This window comes from Marmota marmota, unplaced genomic scaffold, assembly GCF_001458135.2.
Source record: "Marmota marmota marmota unplaced genomic scaffold, marMar, whole genome shotgun sequence".
NCBI classification, from domain to species: domain Eukaryota; kingdom Metazoa; phylum Chordata; class Mammalia; order Rodentia; family Sciuridae; genus Marmota; species Marmota marmota.
The window spans coordinates 26,377,192-26,393,680 of record NW_026000229.1 but is presented as its reverse complement, the minus strand read 5'-3'; the positions used below and the strand labels follow the sequence as shown (position 1 = coordinate 26,393,680).

General features: G+C 33.4%; 1 protein-coding gene across 3 annotated transcripts in view; it reads right to left on the bottom strand.

Annotated features, from left to right (window-relative positions):
• Positions 1 to 10,592: 10,592 nt before the first annotated feature.
• LOC125613369 (WD repeat-containing protein 72) overlaps positions 10,593 to 16,489 on the bottom strand; it is a 94,850-nt gene continuing 88,953 nt past the window's right edge. Inside the window, exon 15 of one of the 3 annotated variants that reach the window (XM_048793535.1) lies at positions 10,593 to 11,606. In XM_048793535.1, coding sequence (XP_048649492.1) covers positions 11,546 to 11,606 — 61 coding nt within the window. In that variant the 3' untranslated portion in view covers positions 10,593 to 11,545. The remainder of the gene's footprint in view (positions 11,607 to 16,489) is intronic. The other 2 variants (XM_048793534.1, XM_048793536.1) reach the window with 2 other exon arrangements.

Below are 16,489 nucleotides of genomic sequence, written 5' to 3'. Positions count from 1 at the left end.
ATTTTGTTCTCCTTGGGTGGGAACCTGGAATATGTTGTCTCACAAAATCACTATAAGATATGATTTAATGGAGTCTGAAGTGCTGTTGTTAATAACACATGCCATTTACAGCATAGGTTAAGGGATTTTAGTGAGCTCACGTAGAAACCAAACACAGTTGCTCCAAACAACAAAGGTACTAAAGTCCTATTTAAACCTGGTCCTGGATGTCAGGCAAAATGTATTTAATCACTGTAACAAATAAAATGTCCTTCTAGATTTATAACCAGGATTTTATACTTGCTCTTCACCGCAGTCTGTTTTGGCACATACTGGCCTTTCACCAGTTAGAGAGAAACATATTAGGAAGTCAGAAACAAAACAAAAGAAAACAAAACTTCTACCTTTCAAATATCAAGAAGGTGGGCTGGAGTTGTGGCTCAGTGGTAGAGCACTTGCCAGGCATGTCTGAGGCTCTGGGTTTGATCCTCAGCACCACATATAAATAAATAAATAAAATAAGAGATCAATTGACAATTTTTAAAAAATCAGATTAAAAAATATCAAGAAGGTATATTTCATGTGCTTTAGGAAATGCTTATTAAACCATGGTTACTGAGGCTGGGGTGGTAGCTCAATGGTAGAGCACTTGTCTAGCATGTGTGAGGTACTGAGTTCTATTCTCATCACCACATATAAATAAATAAAATAAAGGTCCACTGACAATTAAAAAATATTTTTAAAAAATCATGGTTACTGTGACACAAACTTCTCGCTAACAAAGTCTATCCCATCTTTGACTTCCCTGCTTCTTATAATGGCAGCAGTAGTCTCCCAGTCCACCACACTTCTCCTTATACATCATGTTCTCCTTCTCTTCTCTTAGTCCTCTCTTTCTTCAATGACTCTTCCAAAATATCTTCTTCTTTACATTTTATTCATCATTCGTGCACTCATCTGTCCATCAAATATTTATCCAGTGTGTCCTATGTGCTGGGTATTATTCCATATGTGGAAGATTCAGTGATGAGCAACACAGTCCCTGAAGCAGGCAGTTTACAGAATAATTCATCTCACTCCAATCCTTGCCCAGCCTCCTTTTCTAATTGTAGCCTGTGCTTTGTGCTGCTGCTGATTCTTCTGCTATTAATAGTTTGTCTTGGCCTTATGGCCTTTCTGACTTCTCTGCCTGTGTGCCTCTTCTCATGCTGAGAGTGCCCTAAACATCCATCTGTAGGAATTCTACTCTTAGGACAACTCATTTCTCCCAAGAGCCCTCCCTCTATAAATCTTTTTAAATTCTTCCTTCCAGTGGTAATCTTGCTTTTCTGGGGCCAACAGTTTTATTTCTTTTCTAGTCTTTACCTTTTGTCATCAACATATACAAAAGTACCATTGTTCTTCACCCACCCTAATCTCTGAGAAGTTAAGAATGGGTTACACTCCGTGCCAGTTCATAAAACATGAGGTCCTTCACAGAACTCTTCATTGAGTCTACCTGTGCCAGGTAAAACTGGATCATGTAACCATTAAAGGAAAACATACTCATTTCATGACAGTCTTCCCCTTCAAGATAATGGTGGAAGAAGTCAATCTAGGTCTTTTTAAAAAAATTTAAAAATCCAGCACATTTTATTGCTATTATTAAGTATGATTTTGTTTATAGTAACTTGAAATTCAGCCATTAGGCATTAGTCCTACACATTTTCATTAGCCCATCTCTAACCTCTGTGTGGCCAGAGGAATTCACTTAAGAAGCTGTCACCTAAGTGAAAAATAAATGTGTCCTAACACTTCTCCATTTAAGCACCTAATTACAGTTCAGTCGGGAAGTCAATCTGTTCTGTAACAGATTACTGAATCATCTGAGGGTTCCTGTCCATTGAGAACTTCAGTTAGGAAGCTCCACTAATGGATCTTGGGGTACTTGGATGACATGGCCCCAACTTTGGAATACGTCTCCTAAAATCTGACCTACTGATACAGAATTTAGCATAATTTGGAAAAGGACAAAAGTTTTCTTTCAGATATTTCTCCACAGATTACAACTAAAAACCACTGCTTTCTTTCCCTTCTCTGAATATGCATGTGCCCGATACAAATAAATATTTTTCTGGTTCTTTTAAAAATTCTTTGAAGTGGAATTTCAGGGTTAAAGTATATGTAACTTTAAAGTGTTAGATAAACTGTTAGTGCTCCAGCAAGGATATTTCAAAATACTGAGCAAATGCATTAATATATAGATACCATTGAAGAACTTAGCATTTCTTTAAATATTCATTAATCCAATGATAGAAAATTTACATTGTTTGTTTTTAGTGAGAAAAACTTAACAAATGTTCTTATTTTTCCTGTGATTTAAGTGTGGCTCTTCACCCAATTTTCTATTTACTATTTCTTTTCCTTATATTTTTTTAATTTTTTTATTAGTTGATCAAAACATTACAATGATCTTTACATATCATACATTTGATTCAAATGGGGTACATAATTTTATTTTTCCACGTGTACTGATTGCAGGATCACATTGGTTATATAGCCATGTTTATACATAGGGCCATACTAGTGTCTATTGTATTGTGCTGCCCTTTCTATCTCCCCTCCCCTCCCCTCCCCTCCCATCACCTCTTTCTACCCAATCTACTGTGACACGTTTCTCTCTGAACGCACCCGATTTCGTCTTTTCCTTATCTTCTATTGAACCCATTACAAAGATTTTTCAAGCCTGTCATTAGGCTTTTAAATTATGGGTTTTGTAATACAGTTTTAAAAAAATAATTTAATTAGTAAAAATAATCTTTCTAATGGATCTTTTTGATATTTTGCCATTCTTAGGTCCTTCACAATCCAATTACTAAAAATATTATCAAATACTTTCTTCTAGTAATTTATCTTTTCATATTAAAAAAATTTATGCATCTGAAAGTTATTTTTGTGAAAGGTAAGGAAATAATTTTATGTTTTACAAAAATTACAATTGATTATACAAAAGCCACTAATTAACTTTTATTTATGATTTTAAATGCCATCTTTTACAAAAAACAAATTATGATTTTTGTACATGCTCATTCCTGGACGGTCTTTCCTTTCCATGTATTTAGTTAACTGTTCTTGAATTGGTATCCAACTCTATTGCCTTAATATTATGTATGCATGTAGGGGGATGGATAGATACATAGATGGATAATTTTTGATGTATGAGAAGAAAGCCTTCTCCACAACCTTCCTCTATTTTCTAATTTTTTTCTTGGCTCAATTTGTAATTTATCTTTCTAGATGAATTTTGCAATCAACTCATCAAGTTCCCAGAAACCTACCAATGAGTTTTTTATAGTTATTGTTTTTAAACACACAGATTTGTATGAAAATCTTTAAAATTTTGTTCTTTACTTCTGCAACTATATCATTTTATTAAATAAAAAAATGTCTTTTAATAGTATTTTTAAAAATGGGTCTTCTTAATTCTTATTAAATTTATTAGTATTTTCTGTTATTGTTATTAAGAATGGAAATTAAATTACATTGCATTTTCTAATTGCCATTACTTGTATGAATTTTTATTCTAACCAATTACCTTGCTATATTTTCATTTTTATTCTTTTTATTTCCCTTTCTTATGTTTTGGCATTTGCTAAAACATCCAGGAAAAAAGACGCTTAACAATAGTGGGGATGATGTATTATTATAATTTTAATTGATATGATTATTGTTTATTTTAAAAAAATCATGATCTACTTATTTTCTTAATATTGATTGGATAAATTAGAATTGTTTTTCTAGGTCCATTTCCTAGAGTAATCACCCTGCTTTAATACCTGTCATTTGATGTTGATTTATGCAGTAGTATCAGGAAAAATGAAAAAAAAAATACTGGGTCCATTTTAATAGTACAAATAAGATTGCATATTATCACACAGTCTCAAGTAGCTTCTCCCATCAAAAATTTTCCAAAAGAGAAAAGGAAAAGAGTATTTGTTGGAGGCCTGGTTAAAAATCTAACCAGGTTATATCTGCATGTAGCACATATTGATATAGAAGGAGATCAGCTAAATATTTGAATTAAAGCAATTTGTTTCTGTAATTATAATCTCATTTCTACATAAGAAAGAAATTCATATACATGCACACAAAGACCTACACATGCTTTTGACTTTATGGCCTAGAAAGCAGCACATCAACAGCATCATAATAACAGAGGCTAGCACAGGACTGTGGTTTGAAGAGTGAGAGAGGTTCTTTACTATCCATAAATGTCAGGGTCCTCTCTGTACTGTCAAGCACTCACTTCCTAAAATTCAGTCTTGATCCATTAGTGATACATGAAAACCAATACTGCAACACTGTATTTTGGAAAGTCTTGAATTATGACATAAACCATACCTGAAAAGTCAAGTTACTGTATATATCACTGACATGATATCCAGGAAAAGAAAATGCTTTTATATTTTCCCCCCTCAAATACATCAAGGCATTAACTGATTTAATACACATAACCACATAAAAATTTCATGGAAAGTACAACTTAAATGCTATTTTACCTACCTAACCTTCTTGTCTCTGAAGGCTGTTTACCATTGGGATTCAATTTATTCTGGGAACTCTGCTACCTCCATTAGCTGATGGAGAGTCCCATATCGGTTTACCTCTTCTTCACCCTTTCCTAAGACTAGTCATTTTCCTAACAAGATACTTGCTCCTGATGAACAAGTTTCTCCTTTGCCTGCTTCCTTGTGCTTTCCCAGAATCTAAAGTAGAAACACAAAAAAGTTCTTATTACCTGTGATGATAAGGCAACATTTATCCAATGCTAAAACACTTTCCCACAATTTTCACTTTAGAATAATTTGGTCTAAAACATAGAACTGATATAAAAGTAGACTTTACAGTTCCTTGGTTTATGAAGTTTGATGATATGTAGCATAATGAGTACTTGGCCTCCATCGTAGTAGCAAATTAACAAGTTAATTAATTAATATAACAATAATGACTAAATGCTGAATAGAAAACTTACTAAGTAAGTCAAACAATCCCTCACATGGCACAAGCAGGTTATGAAGGGTTGGTTTGTTTTTTCTTCCTGAAATACTTCCAGCCATCTGTCCTCAAAGAGACTATGAAGCTCCATTCCAGCCCACAAAGCTCAAGTCCCTATTTGTTGTTTTTCCCTGGTACTGGAGGTTGAACCCAGGGGCACTCTAGCACTGAACACACCCCCATCTCTTTTTATTTTTATTCTAAAACACAGTCTCACTAAGTTACCCAGGCTGGCTTCAAAATGGCCATCCTCCGGCCTCAGCTTCCTGAGAAGCTGGGCTTACAGGTGTGTACCACCACGTCCAGCTTCTAGGTGTTTTAAAGCCCAACACTTATAGTTTCTAGAATAACTTGTAGCATCTGGGGCATGATTTCTATTTAACTGAGAACCTAGCCCATCTTAAAGTAGCTGCTGGAGAAAAGGCTGAATTGGGTCTGGGTCTTTTCTAGCTCCTTACATATCTAGGTTTAGTCTCAGAATAATACTAGATACTATTTGCTTAAGTGAAAAGCTGAAACATGTGTTTGCTTGTAAAAGAAGAAATAACATCCTTTTCAACAGTTCACTGATTTCCATAATCTACCCTAAAATGTCTAAATTTAATTGAAAAGATATTTCCATGGAGAATCACAATATGATTTAATTTTACATAGGGAAACTAAATGTATAAGACACTATTTTACCCATTAAAAATGTATACAGTAAACAAACATTTATATGTTATTGGGACCTTCAGTTGTAAAACCAAAATCAAATTTAAGTTTTGCGTTTAACATAAATGCTAACTTAAGTGTTTTCTATATGATTATTTTAGGAATAAACATCTATCATGATTTAAGAGAAGCAGGTATCCATAAAGTAAATGAAGAGATCTGTGAAGGAAACTCAAATATTTGAAAAAATTAAGTACAATTGATTTTTACTTGTTTTATAAGGGTGAGGCTACTTTAAAGTGCACACAAACATAAACCCAAAACACAAACTGCAACTTTCCTATACCATTGTGAATGTGAAATAAGATTTATTTTACTGTGTCTGTTCTGGCAATTAGGAAAGTCTCTTTATCTCTTCTTGTTGCTATATAGTTTATCTTAAGATATTTTTATAGAAAAAATCTAGATGTTCAAAAGAGCTCATTTATATTTCTCCATAGGAATTTTATCTTCATTGGCAGAAATCAGTAAATATTTTTAAAAGGATTTTTTTATTGATTAACTAAATGAAAAGGATCTACAAAGGGCCTTGCCTATACTGCATCCAATACACATTAGCAATCCTAATAAATGACTTAATTTCATAGGAAACCATAGCAGGAAAAGATATGCAAGTTATGAAATATATGAAATATACGTATATTTTTCATACAAAATATACAAAAAATCCGGAAACTACTGTGGACCAAGAGGAATGAGCAAATATCCCATCAATGTATAAATCAAACAATAAGGTGCAATTGAAAGTGCTAGCCATTCATTTTTAGATTCTTCAAGCCCTAGGTTTCTGGTGATAGTTGTTGGCAGTAAAACTGTCTTCCTCCATCTGGTCAGGTGGAGAGCAGCATGACTGGCAGTGCAAATAGAAGACAAAGGAGAAAGCCCTCAATCTGCAGCTGATGCACAGGAAGAACACAGGGAGCTGAGTTTACAATAGAGACAACATTACCAAGCTAATGGCAGGGGCAATCATGGGGCCACCATGCATCCCGGGTATCAGCAGGGCATCCATTTTCAGCTAAGTGTTAGAGTACCTTTTTGCTTTCTCTCACCACTGCAGGGGTAAAACAACCTAGTGCGTGAAACCCACTGACTGGTAATAAATTACTATATTGGATACTTTTTGTTTTCTTTCAGCAATGACTTTACTGTGTATTCTTGCTATCATTACCAATTAAAGTAGAGGCTGCTTTAGCAAAGTGTATCTAACTATATATCAGCCCAGATACTCCAATTGCTTTGGCTAGTATCACAGGGTCAAGAGTCTCCTTTGACCTTTATCATCTAAGTCTTTCTGACCACTCACAATTTGAAGCAATCTCAGCTGAACAGATGGACACTTCTGCATCACTATAAACTTAGAATATAAAGATAAATGAAATTGTGTTTCAGACTTCAAACTGGTTTATGAGTATAAAATATTATTGGAGTGTCCGAAAAATCTCTAAAGACCACAATCTCATTCTGGCTAATGTGCAAAACTGCTTGTTTCTTTTTTAATTGCAGGTTTTGGATTTAAAGTCTGAGGAAGAGTAGAATTTTGTAAAGAGGATCTAGCAGTCACTTGGTTACATTTTAAAAAATATAATAATAGCCCATTTTAAAATGCAGGGTGCCATGTGCGGTGCATGTTTTTTAAATTAATAATGCACTAAGAAAACTGTCATACACATACTAAAACAGTAAATATTGAATGAAATAAAAATGAAGATTTTAATTTGTACTAGATATAATTTTTCTCTTACATTATGTAATTTACCTGCTAGAAAGAGATTCTAGTATTTTTGTATATCTGAATACAAAAGGAAAAAAATTTTAAGCATCAGCTTTATTTTATCCATTTGTGTTTGTGTATCACCTTGTTCTATTTGAGTATTTTGAAATTGTTAGGCAATGCATATATTTTTCTTTATTTAAAGCAAAGGCTGGGTCTCCCTTAAAAACAATAATCATAAAATTTATTATTCAAATGAGGCTATTTTTACAGTGAAATAGTGTGCCATTAGTAATTATAGTGTAACAACACACATGAGCCATTGTTGACCTTATGAACCTAGATGAAGTGTCACCCTCTCTTCAAGAAATAAGGCAATAAGTTTACTTATTAAAAAATCAGTGTTTCTGTATCACTCTTAAAATGTGACCACTGTTCTGTAAATCACAATTATATCTCCATAAATTTATTTATTTTTAATGGCCAAAAAGAGAATTAGCAAGCTGGAGGTAAAGCTTAGAGATAGACAGCATACATGAGACTCTAGGTTCAGATCCCCAGAAGTGCAAACAAAACAAAAACACAACTTTTTTCCCAAAAATTTCTGGGTCAATTTTAGTTCTAATTCTTAGAAACAAACAAACATCTGATTTGTTGTAAGTGAAATAATAACCAAATCCACATAATTCAAATTTTTTAAATGTCTATATTTTGTGCTTATAAAATACATGCAACTAGTATCCTGTTGTATTTTCAAAATAATGTCTCAGTAATCTACTAAATTTCTGTAACACAAACAGATTTTGTAGTACGTGAAAAATTATATATATATATATATATATATATATATATATATATATATATATATNTTATCATCAGTACTAGAGACAATATAGAAAGGATATTCTGTTTTGGAGCAAAGCTATGAGAAGAACTCCATTAGAATGATAGATATATCTGGCTACATATTAGGAACAAAATGTGAAGGTTCAGAATTATTTCTGCACACAAACAACCTAAAAAATAACTTTGTCCATAAAATTGAAAATATATATTCAACTATTAGAAAATCATTATAGTATGTAATATGAAATGTTAACATAAACACCAAATTCTGAATTATAGTAGAGATTAAAGAAATTTATATACACTGATAATTTTTATAATTTAGACAGTGAGGGACATTTGAAAAAGAGCCTTAACTTAGTTTTTGCTCTATTGGTTTTGCCTTTAATGAATAGCACTATTACTGTTTATAACACAGACAAAAGAAAACTAAATCATTCATAATTGTGACATCTAGGAAGATGCTTAACTTTTTGAAATAGAAACCTGGAGAGAAATTATACTTTCTCACAAAATCTCACAGAATTTTATAGATGAAATAGAATCTTAGAAATCATATCTATGTATTCACTAGTATGTCTACACATGCTTTCGGTTCACATGCAGTGAAGAAGAAATCAACTTGGGTTATCTTTATATGTTATATATGGTGTTATCCAACTTGATATCAATAGAGGGATGGACCCACAGACTGAAGACACCCAATAGAGGCTTGGTGACCAATTCAAAGCCACAAGGCTATTCATTTCATCAACCTAACTACTGAAGTGCCAAAAGATGAAATCAGAACACAAAATGACTACTCGCAGTTCAGTGCTCTTTCCATTCCATGAAATGTGATCTCTCATGCTTATGTGCTTCGTGTGTCACCTAAAGATTGCTAGAAGACCAAGAAACCACTTTTTTCCTCACACTTTTGACAGGTGGATACAACTAGTTGAAAGACAATTTATATTCAAAGGTGGTCTACTTCACATCTTATTAAAAATTCAAAGACACAAAATAGAAATAAAACACTTTAATATCAAATTCCAAAGCAATTTCATTAAAAAGCCAACTCACACATGGCAGAAAAGATATGTTTCCCATATGCATTCTATAAATAGCTACTATTTTCTTAAATTTCTTTTAACCTCTTTTCCAGTACATAACTGTCAATTAAGATAACAAGTATGTGTTGCTAAATTACTCTGAACTCAGCCTCTAGAGATGAAAACTAATTAAAAGAAGTGTGCTATAAATATGTGGATTGGACTTACTCCAAACACCTTTGCTTCCCAGCTATGACACTTAAGTCAGTGGCATCATGTCAATGCTTTCTAAACATCATACTAATCAGCTTATAATTGGCCAAAAAGGTCAGGAAAGGTGTAAGTCTAGGGAAAAACAACCAAGTCAGAATTGGTTTACCACTAAATAGAGCAAGAGACAAAATTTTATAGAGAGCTTCTCTTTTGAATGATTCTTAGGTGTATTAACACAAAGAATCTCCAGCCACAAGCTATTTTGGATGTATGTCTCTGTGTGGTCACCAGATATTTCAGTCAATGCAACACATTCTTGTTAAATTGAAATCAATACCTAGAGAGTGCATAGTTTTAAAAAAACAAAAAATGTATAATTTAAGCTAAAGTTTATAAAATACCTAACTGAAGACATTAGTTCTTTCCAAAAACCATACTTTAATAACCTATTCCTCCCTAGCAATTGAATGATAAGACCAAGTTTGTACACTACCTTAAAGAAGTTAAGAAGCAGAGGAAATAAGACAAAAACCTCTATAAAGATACATTATATCTCACAAACCAAAGCTCTCAAATTCAGTGAAAATAGCTTTTAAGTTTTAGCAAAGAGAGAACATTACAAGAAAGCTGTTAATAACAGCAATCAACCACAGTTCTTTCCAGTGGAAAGGATGCACTGCTCCTCTTGAGGCTTAATATACTCAATTAAAACACAATCTAATCATGGTACTGCCTACTGTAAGGATCAGGAAACCGTGGCTAGCCGGCTAGCCAGGCAAATCATGCCTATCTCCTCTTGTTGTAAAGGAAATATCATTGGGACACAGAAAATCTTTTATTTATGTATCCTCTATGGGTGGCTTTGTTTTGACAAGGCATAGTTGAGTCATTACGATAGACTGCTGGCCCAAGAAGCCAAAAATATTACCATTTGGCCTTTTAGAGAAAAAGGTTGCTAATCCCAGTTTATCCTAATTAACTTCAAATGCATACAAAAATGTTTTTCTAAGTAAAACCACAATATAAAGAATGCAGATTAAGATATAAACCCCTTTGATTTAAGTAAGTTATATTTTGACAAGACTCAATGTTAAGTTGTTGTTTTTATGTCACTCAGAGGATTTTCCACTATAAATATACTATACATTGTTCTTGAAAGCCCAAGTCCAGGAACTACTACAACTCAATAGCAAAAAACAAACAAAAACTAATAATCCAACTAAAAATGGGCTAAGGAACCAAATAGGTATTTCTCCAAAGAAAATATAAAACCAAACAATGGGTTATGAAAAAATGCTCAGGATTTATCCTGGAAATTGAAATCAAAGCCACAATGAAATATCACTTCACCAAGACACTATCATAAAACCCAAACCAAGACAAACAGAACACAACAAGTGTTGGCAAGAATGTGGTGTTCATCCAAAAGATTGAAATCAGGATTTCAAAGTGATATTACCTCTCTTGTGTTCCATGCAGCACTATTCTTAATAACTTGGATGTGGAAATAATCTAAATGTCCAATGTCAGATGAATGGATGGAAATGTGTTATATGTATGTGATGGAATAATACTCAGGCTTTTAAAAGAAGGAAATTCTGCAATATGTGCAAAATGAATGAACCTTGAGGACATTATGCCAAGTGAAATAAACTAGTCCAAAAAGACAGATACTTACATGAGATATCTAAAAGTAATTTCACACAATCAAAGAGTGGAATTGTGGTTACCAGGGGCTGGGTGGAGGGAAAATGGTGAGTTATTAATTAATAGTCGTCAAAGTTTCAGTCCTTAAACTGAATTAGCTCTAGTAATCTGCTGTACAACATTGCAAAAGAGTCAATAATTAGAATAAGTGCAAGTCCAGATTCAAATATTTATTTTTCTACAAAATTTCAATACATTATTTTGCATTACTCCTCATTATGCATTCTATCTCCAGTCATATATTCACCTCTCCAAACTTCTACTCACCATTCACCTTTATATTCTGGGCTTTTAGACCCACTATTCCCTACATTAGAAGATGATCTAACACAACATCCTGCACTCTGTGGACAGAGTTGGCATCACCATCTATGGTGACTCCATTGGGATCTAGGTCTATTAGTCACATATAGCATATCATAGCTTTTACTGAAGATATTCAAAAACTCAACATCACCTAAAATTTCCTTCTCTTGCTTCAACTATGCAATGGCCTCCTCTCCCTGATACCATCTCTCCTCTATTCAAGTTTTCTACATAGTAACTTAAGTGATCTTTTCAAAACATAAATCAGAGCATATCACTCCTTTTGGGTAAAACCAAGAAAGACTCTTCTCAGTACCTGGAACTCAAGCTCCTTATCTTGGACTGTCACATCCAGCATGGTCGGCCCTACCTTCCTCTTCAGTTAGCAACTCCTAATTCTCTCCCTTGAGTTACACTGACCCTTTTGAGTTACACTGGCTCTCTTGGCTTCAATGCCCACATTAAGCTTATTTGTACTTTAGTTCTTTTGTTGTAGTTGCTTGCTTTGCATACAATATTCTTCCCACTGAATAATGGCTGGCTCCTTTCTGCCAAGCAAACAGTATAAATGCTACCCCTTCTCTGATATTATATGACCCCTCAGCCTACAGTAAATTTATAGGCACTCCAACACATTGCTTCCCTGCAGAGGTTTTATTGCTATCTGGTGTCTGTGTGTGTGTGTACACATGTAAGTTATGATCTGTTCCTTCTTACTAGAAACCTATGGACCATGAGCACTGGGATCTTGACATTCCTAGTATCATGAAGAGTATCTGGCACATAGTAGGTATACAATGAATATTTGTTGAGTGAATACTCTGTTTTGCATTGCATTCTACAAAAATTACATAACATACATAGTATTCTTTATTTACAAGGAGTTTACAGCCTATTTGAGAAGATAAAGTAAATACTTATAATTAGGGTAATCCTTAAGCAGTTTACAAGTTAACTAATATGTGCATAAAGATGGCATTTGACTAGGTACATAAGGACAACTGTTGTACATGACATTAAGCAGGAAGAGATATGTAGAGACTGAAATCAGCAGAGCCTGCACCTAGAAGAACACTGACCTACTAGAAATTATTGAAGAGCCTCATCACTGGGATCTAAATGGGTTATTAAGAGACAATAAAGAAAAGGAAATCTTATAAGGCTTGGAGTCTCCTGGGATTACTAATCCAGTACCACCTTTGTCACTACAATGAGTTATATAAAAGTATTTAATGTCATATATATTAGAGTGTAATTAGCCCTCTCTTCTCCATTCTCTAATGAGAAAGAGAGTGAAGCAATTTTCAAATGATCTACAAAAGAAGTAATCTGTGTTTGCTACTTGAAGGATGAAGAATTGTACCAGAGTCTTTGCATTTGGGAAATAAAACATAAATAAGGCCTCTTCATATTTATTATACTTACATTTCTAAAAGTTATTACAAACCTGTTGATTAGATTGTTGCTGGCTTCAGGGGTTTTGGATTGAGGGGAGGGCTGAGCAAAGTAATTATTCTAGGGAAGTAGAGGGCTTATGATACACAATACAATCCTCAGGCTATTTTTGAGTGCTTATTTTAGATAATTTTGTTACTGGAAAAACAAAGTCTAAGATTTAAGGACAAGTAAATGGGGCAATACTGTAAACTTTGGTGGTGAAAGAAGCCATCTTAACTACATTGCTTTTTAATCTTCCTGAGTCTTTTTCAGCTCACATGGTACCCACCTTACTTATGGGGAATCACTCCTCCCCAAAGTGTTGAATGTCCTAAATTTCATTACCATTATTTAATAAACTTTTTATTATAAACTTTTGAATTGATTGAGAATGATATCTAAATACTGATGAGTTAGCTGTTGTGTTTTAATAGCTTTTTTGCTATTATTGGACTATTTTTTTTAAGGCACTACTCTCTATAAAATCAAGACACACAAAAGCCAGTTGGACTTAAAGCAATTAACTGGAAAAATAAATACATAATGTTTTCTAGTATTTTTATTTATTTTTTCTTTATAGTTCAAAAAAAGAAGTATCCTCCACTTTGCCATCTATTTTTCATGTCTAGACTTTAGTAGTTATTAGTTCTTGAGCATATTCAACAAATATTTCTGAATGTCTGCCATGTGTCAGACATGTGTTAGGTGAAATGGATGTCATGATAGATTACAGGAATAGGTTGCCACCCTCTCCAAATTTATAATGTAGTAGACGGTCAGAAAGATAAAAAATGATATTAAAAATAGGATGCTGAGAAAGACAGTATTGGGAAGTGGGCTACTACTTACAAGGAAATGACACTGAAGCTTAGACAAGAAGATGAAGAATCCAAGAAAAAGCATGCTGGCAGAAGACTAGCTATAGTGGAAATATGAGTTTTTTTAATGGAGCCAAGTATCTAGGCATTAAATATCTGGGTTATGGTTGTAAACCTACAGTGGATATTCAATCTCTCTCTCATATATGCTTTATATTTTGATTTCTATGTCAAGGATGAATGTAGTTCAGATTAAGAATAATTGAAATTCAATTTTCCAGGCTTTTCTTCCCATGCAGATCATGCTGGTGGAAGTTGAAAAGGCTATTTCATAAGCCATAATGCAAGTTCAACAGACTGGATACTCCCATGGATGAAGGATATGTGTAATCCTTACAAGATACTTACCCTGACCTCATGATAACTGTCCAAATCAAATTTAAAGTTCAGAAGTTTTTCTTAATAAGAAAAGTACAGGTGTAATTCCTACTTCAGTAGATACAATAAAAGTTGCATAAAAGTATTGATTAACAATTGTAATTTAATGACCATTCTGAAATATTCAAGGGGGATACATTCTAGGTTTTGACATGTATCAACATGGCCAGAGTTAGTAAACAAAAAGTTACCAGTGGATGGTTAAAATCAATTAGAACTTTTAATTGTAATGTGGTGCTGCATATTTACTCTGAATGAAATTCAGCATATCCTGAAAATGGGAATTAAAAGCAATCATATCAAATGATTTATCAAGAAGACAGGTAACCACAGGAGGGCTACAAAAGCTTTAAGAGATGTGATGTATCATTCATACATAATGAGTCTGTAGTAGATTAAATTGCTTGGCCCTATTATACTTCATGATTTGACTATGATTTAAGTACCCATTTATTATGCCCTTTTTACAGATAGATATAGTAAGGATCCAAATCCTTAGATTTTATTCATTAGTGAAGTTTAAAAAGATTTTTACAATTATTCTTGTTACAAAGTGTATGATGATGCAATACAAAAACTCAGTCCTAGAATTAGAGGACATAGAATATCAGGCAAGACATAAAAACATCAAGCTCTGGGGCCACAGTTGGGCCTTTTGCCATAGGTTCACAAGAATAGTGAAGCAAGCCATTGTGTTAAGTGCTGTGTATCATCCAGAAGCTTGCTCATGGTACAACTCATTGAATATTCTGTATTTTACTCCAGCTTCTATCTTTACTAAGACAGAAGGGTAGATCATTTAAGTCAGGTGTATATTTTAGGGCATATTTGGTTATGATTAATGGAATCATCAAAAGATATACTCACAACTTATAGTTTTCTGCTGCTATCACATTAATTCCATCCTTGATAACACCAAAAATCAAGGTAAAATCATGGTCTAAAGATTATTTAACCTGATAATTAGCATAAGTGAACATCAAACATGTTTATAAAATCTTAAAGACAGACAATTTCTTATTCACAAACTTGATTTGAATTGTAATTGACAGGGTTGAATAAAAGCTAGGTGTTGATGATTAAAAATGCTAGACTAACAATCACATGATAAAAAACTTCGTGAAAATTCTAGACTTAGGTAACCTCTTAGATTTGGGGAGTCATATCAGATATCAAATGATATCCTCATTTAAGTCTCATGGTAATTATTGGAAGAGACAGGACCCATGTTATTCTTTCCGAATTCTACCATACAATCACACCATTGATGTCACGCCATGTCGTTGTAAAACAAGGATTAGCTAGAGAGATAAGAAAAAGGAAAACACATTTGCTACCAGAGAGTAGATGAAGAAAGTCAAATTTTATATAATGACAAGAGACCTCTAGTGGGAGCTAGGAAGAAAATAGTGACCGTGAGCAGGAATTTGTATTTTGTGTTTTCATAATGGCTTTCTAAAAACCATCTGGTCTAAGACAATATCTGAAGACAAAACACAACTATAGTTTTTAGTCCTGTTTGTGCACAGAATTAAATACATGCATAAGAAAGTCCCTACTGCTTTCAGCAGCCTACTACGATAATTTTTATGTCTAGCAGGAATAATCATACTTGGACCAAAAGGTTTACACAGGATTATTTTAAGATGAAAACAGCTGTTTTCAGAGTAGTTAAGGAGAGTAAAGACAATTATTAAATAGTGATTGTCATTTGGGGATGCAGAGAACTGGTGGCACTTTCGGGATATCACTATTTAAAATCCAATTCAGAAAAATGGACAGCAATGTTGGCTGGATATATTTTCTAATAATATATATATTCATGCCCTTAGTTCTAATAAATAAAGCTAGGGTCTTAATACATTTTGTTTTTAATAGTACAAGTGAAATATTCCACGAGAATAAATGCTTTCTTTTCAGAGAATTGCTTCCTGTAACTTTTTTGCATTTTCTGCTCTCTCAAGGCCAGTTCCAACATAAGTCATTGGTACAGAAGTAGTGCTCCTGTTGGGATTTCTTTAAATGAGTCCAGATGGTACACTCAGTCAATAAGTGATATTACCATCTTTCAAGAAGAAAGATTTTATTCTCCTCCTTTTCTTTCCTGTTATAAGCAACTAACTCTGAGTTAACTCAACATTGAATTTCTACAAACTTCACTTTTTATTCCTGAAAACATCATCCCATGTGTTATTCATAAAATAGATAAAAACACAACCTATTCTTAAGGTAAGATAATGATCTGATTTTCA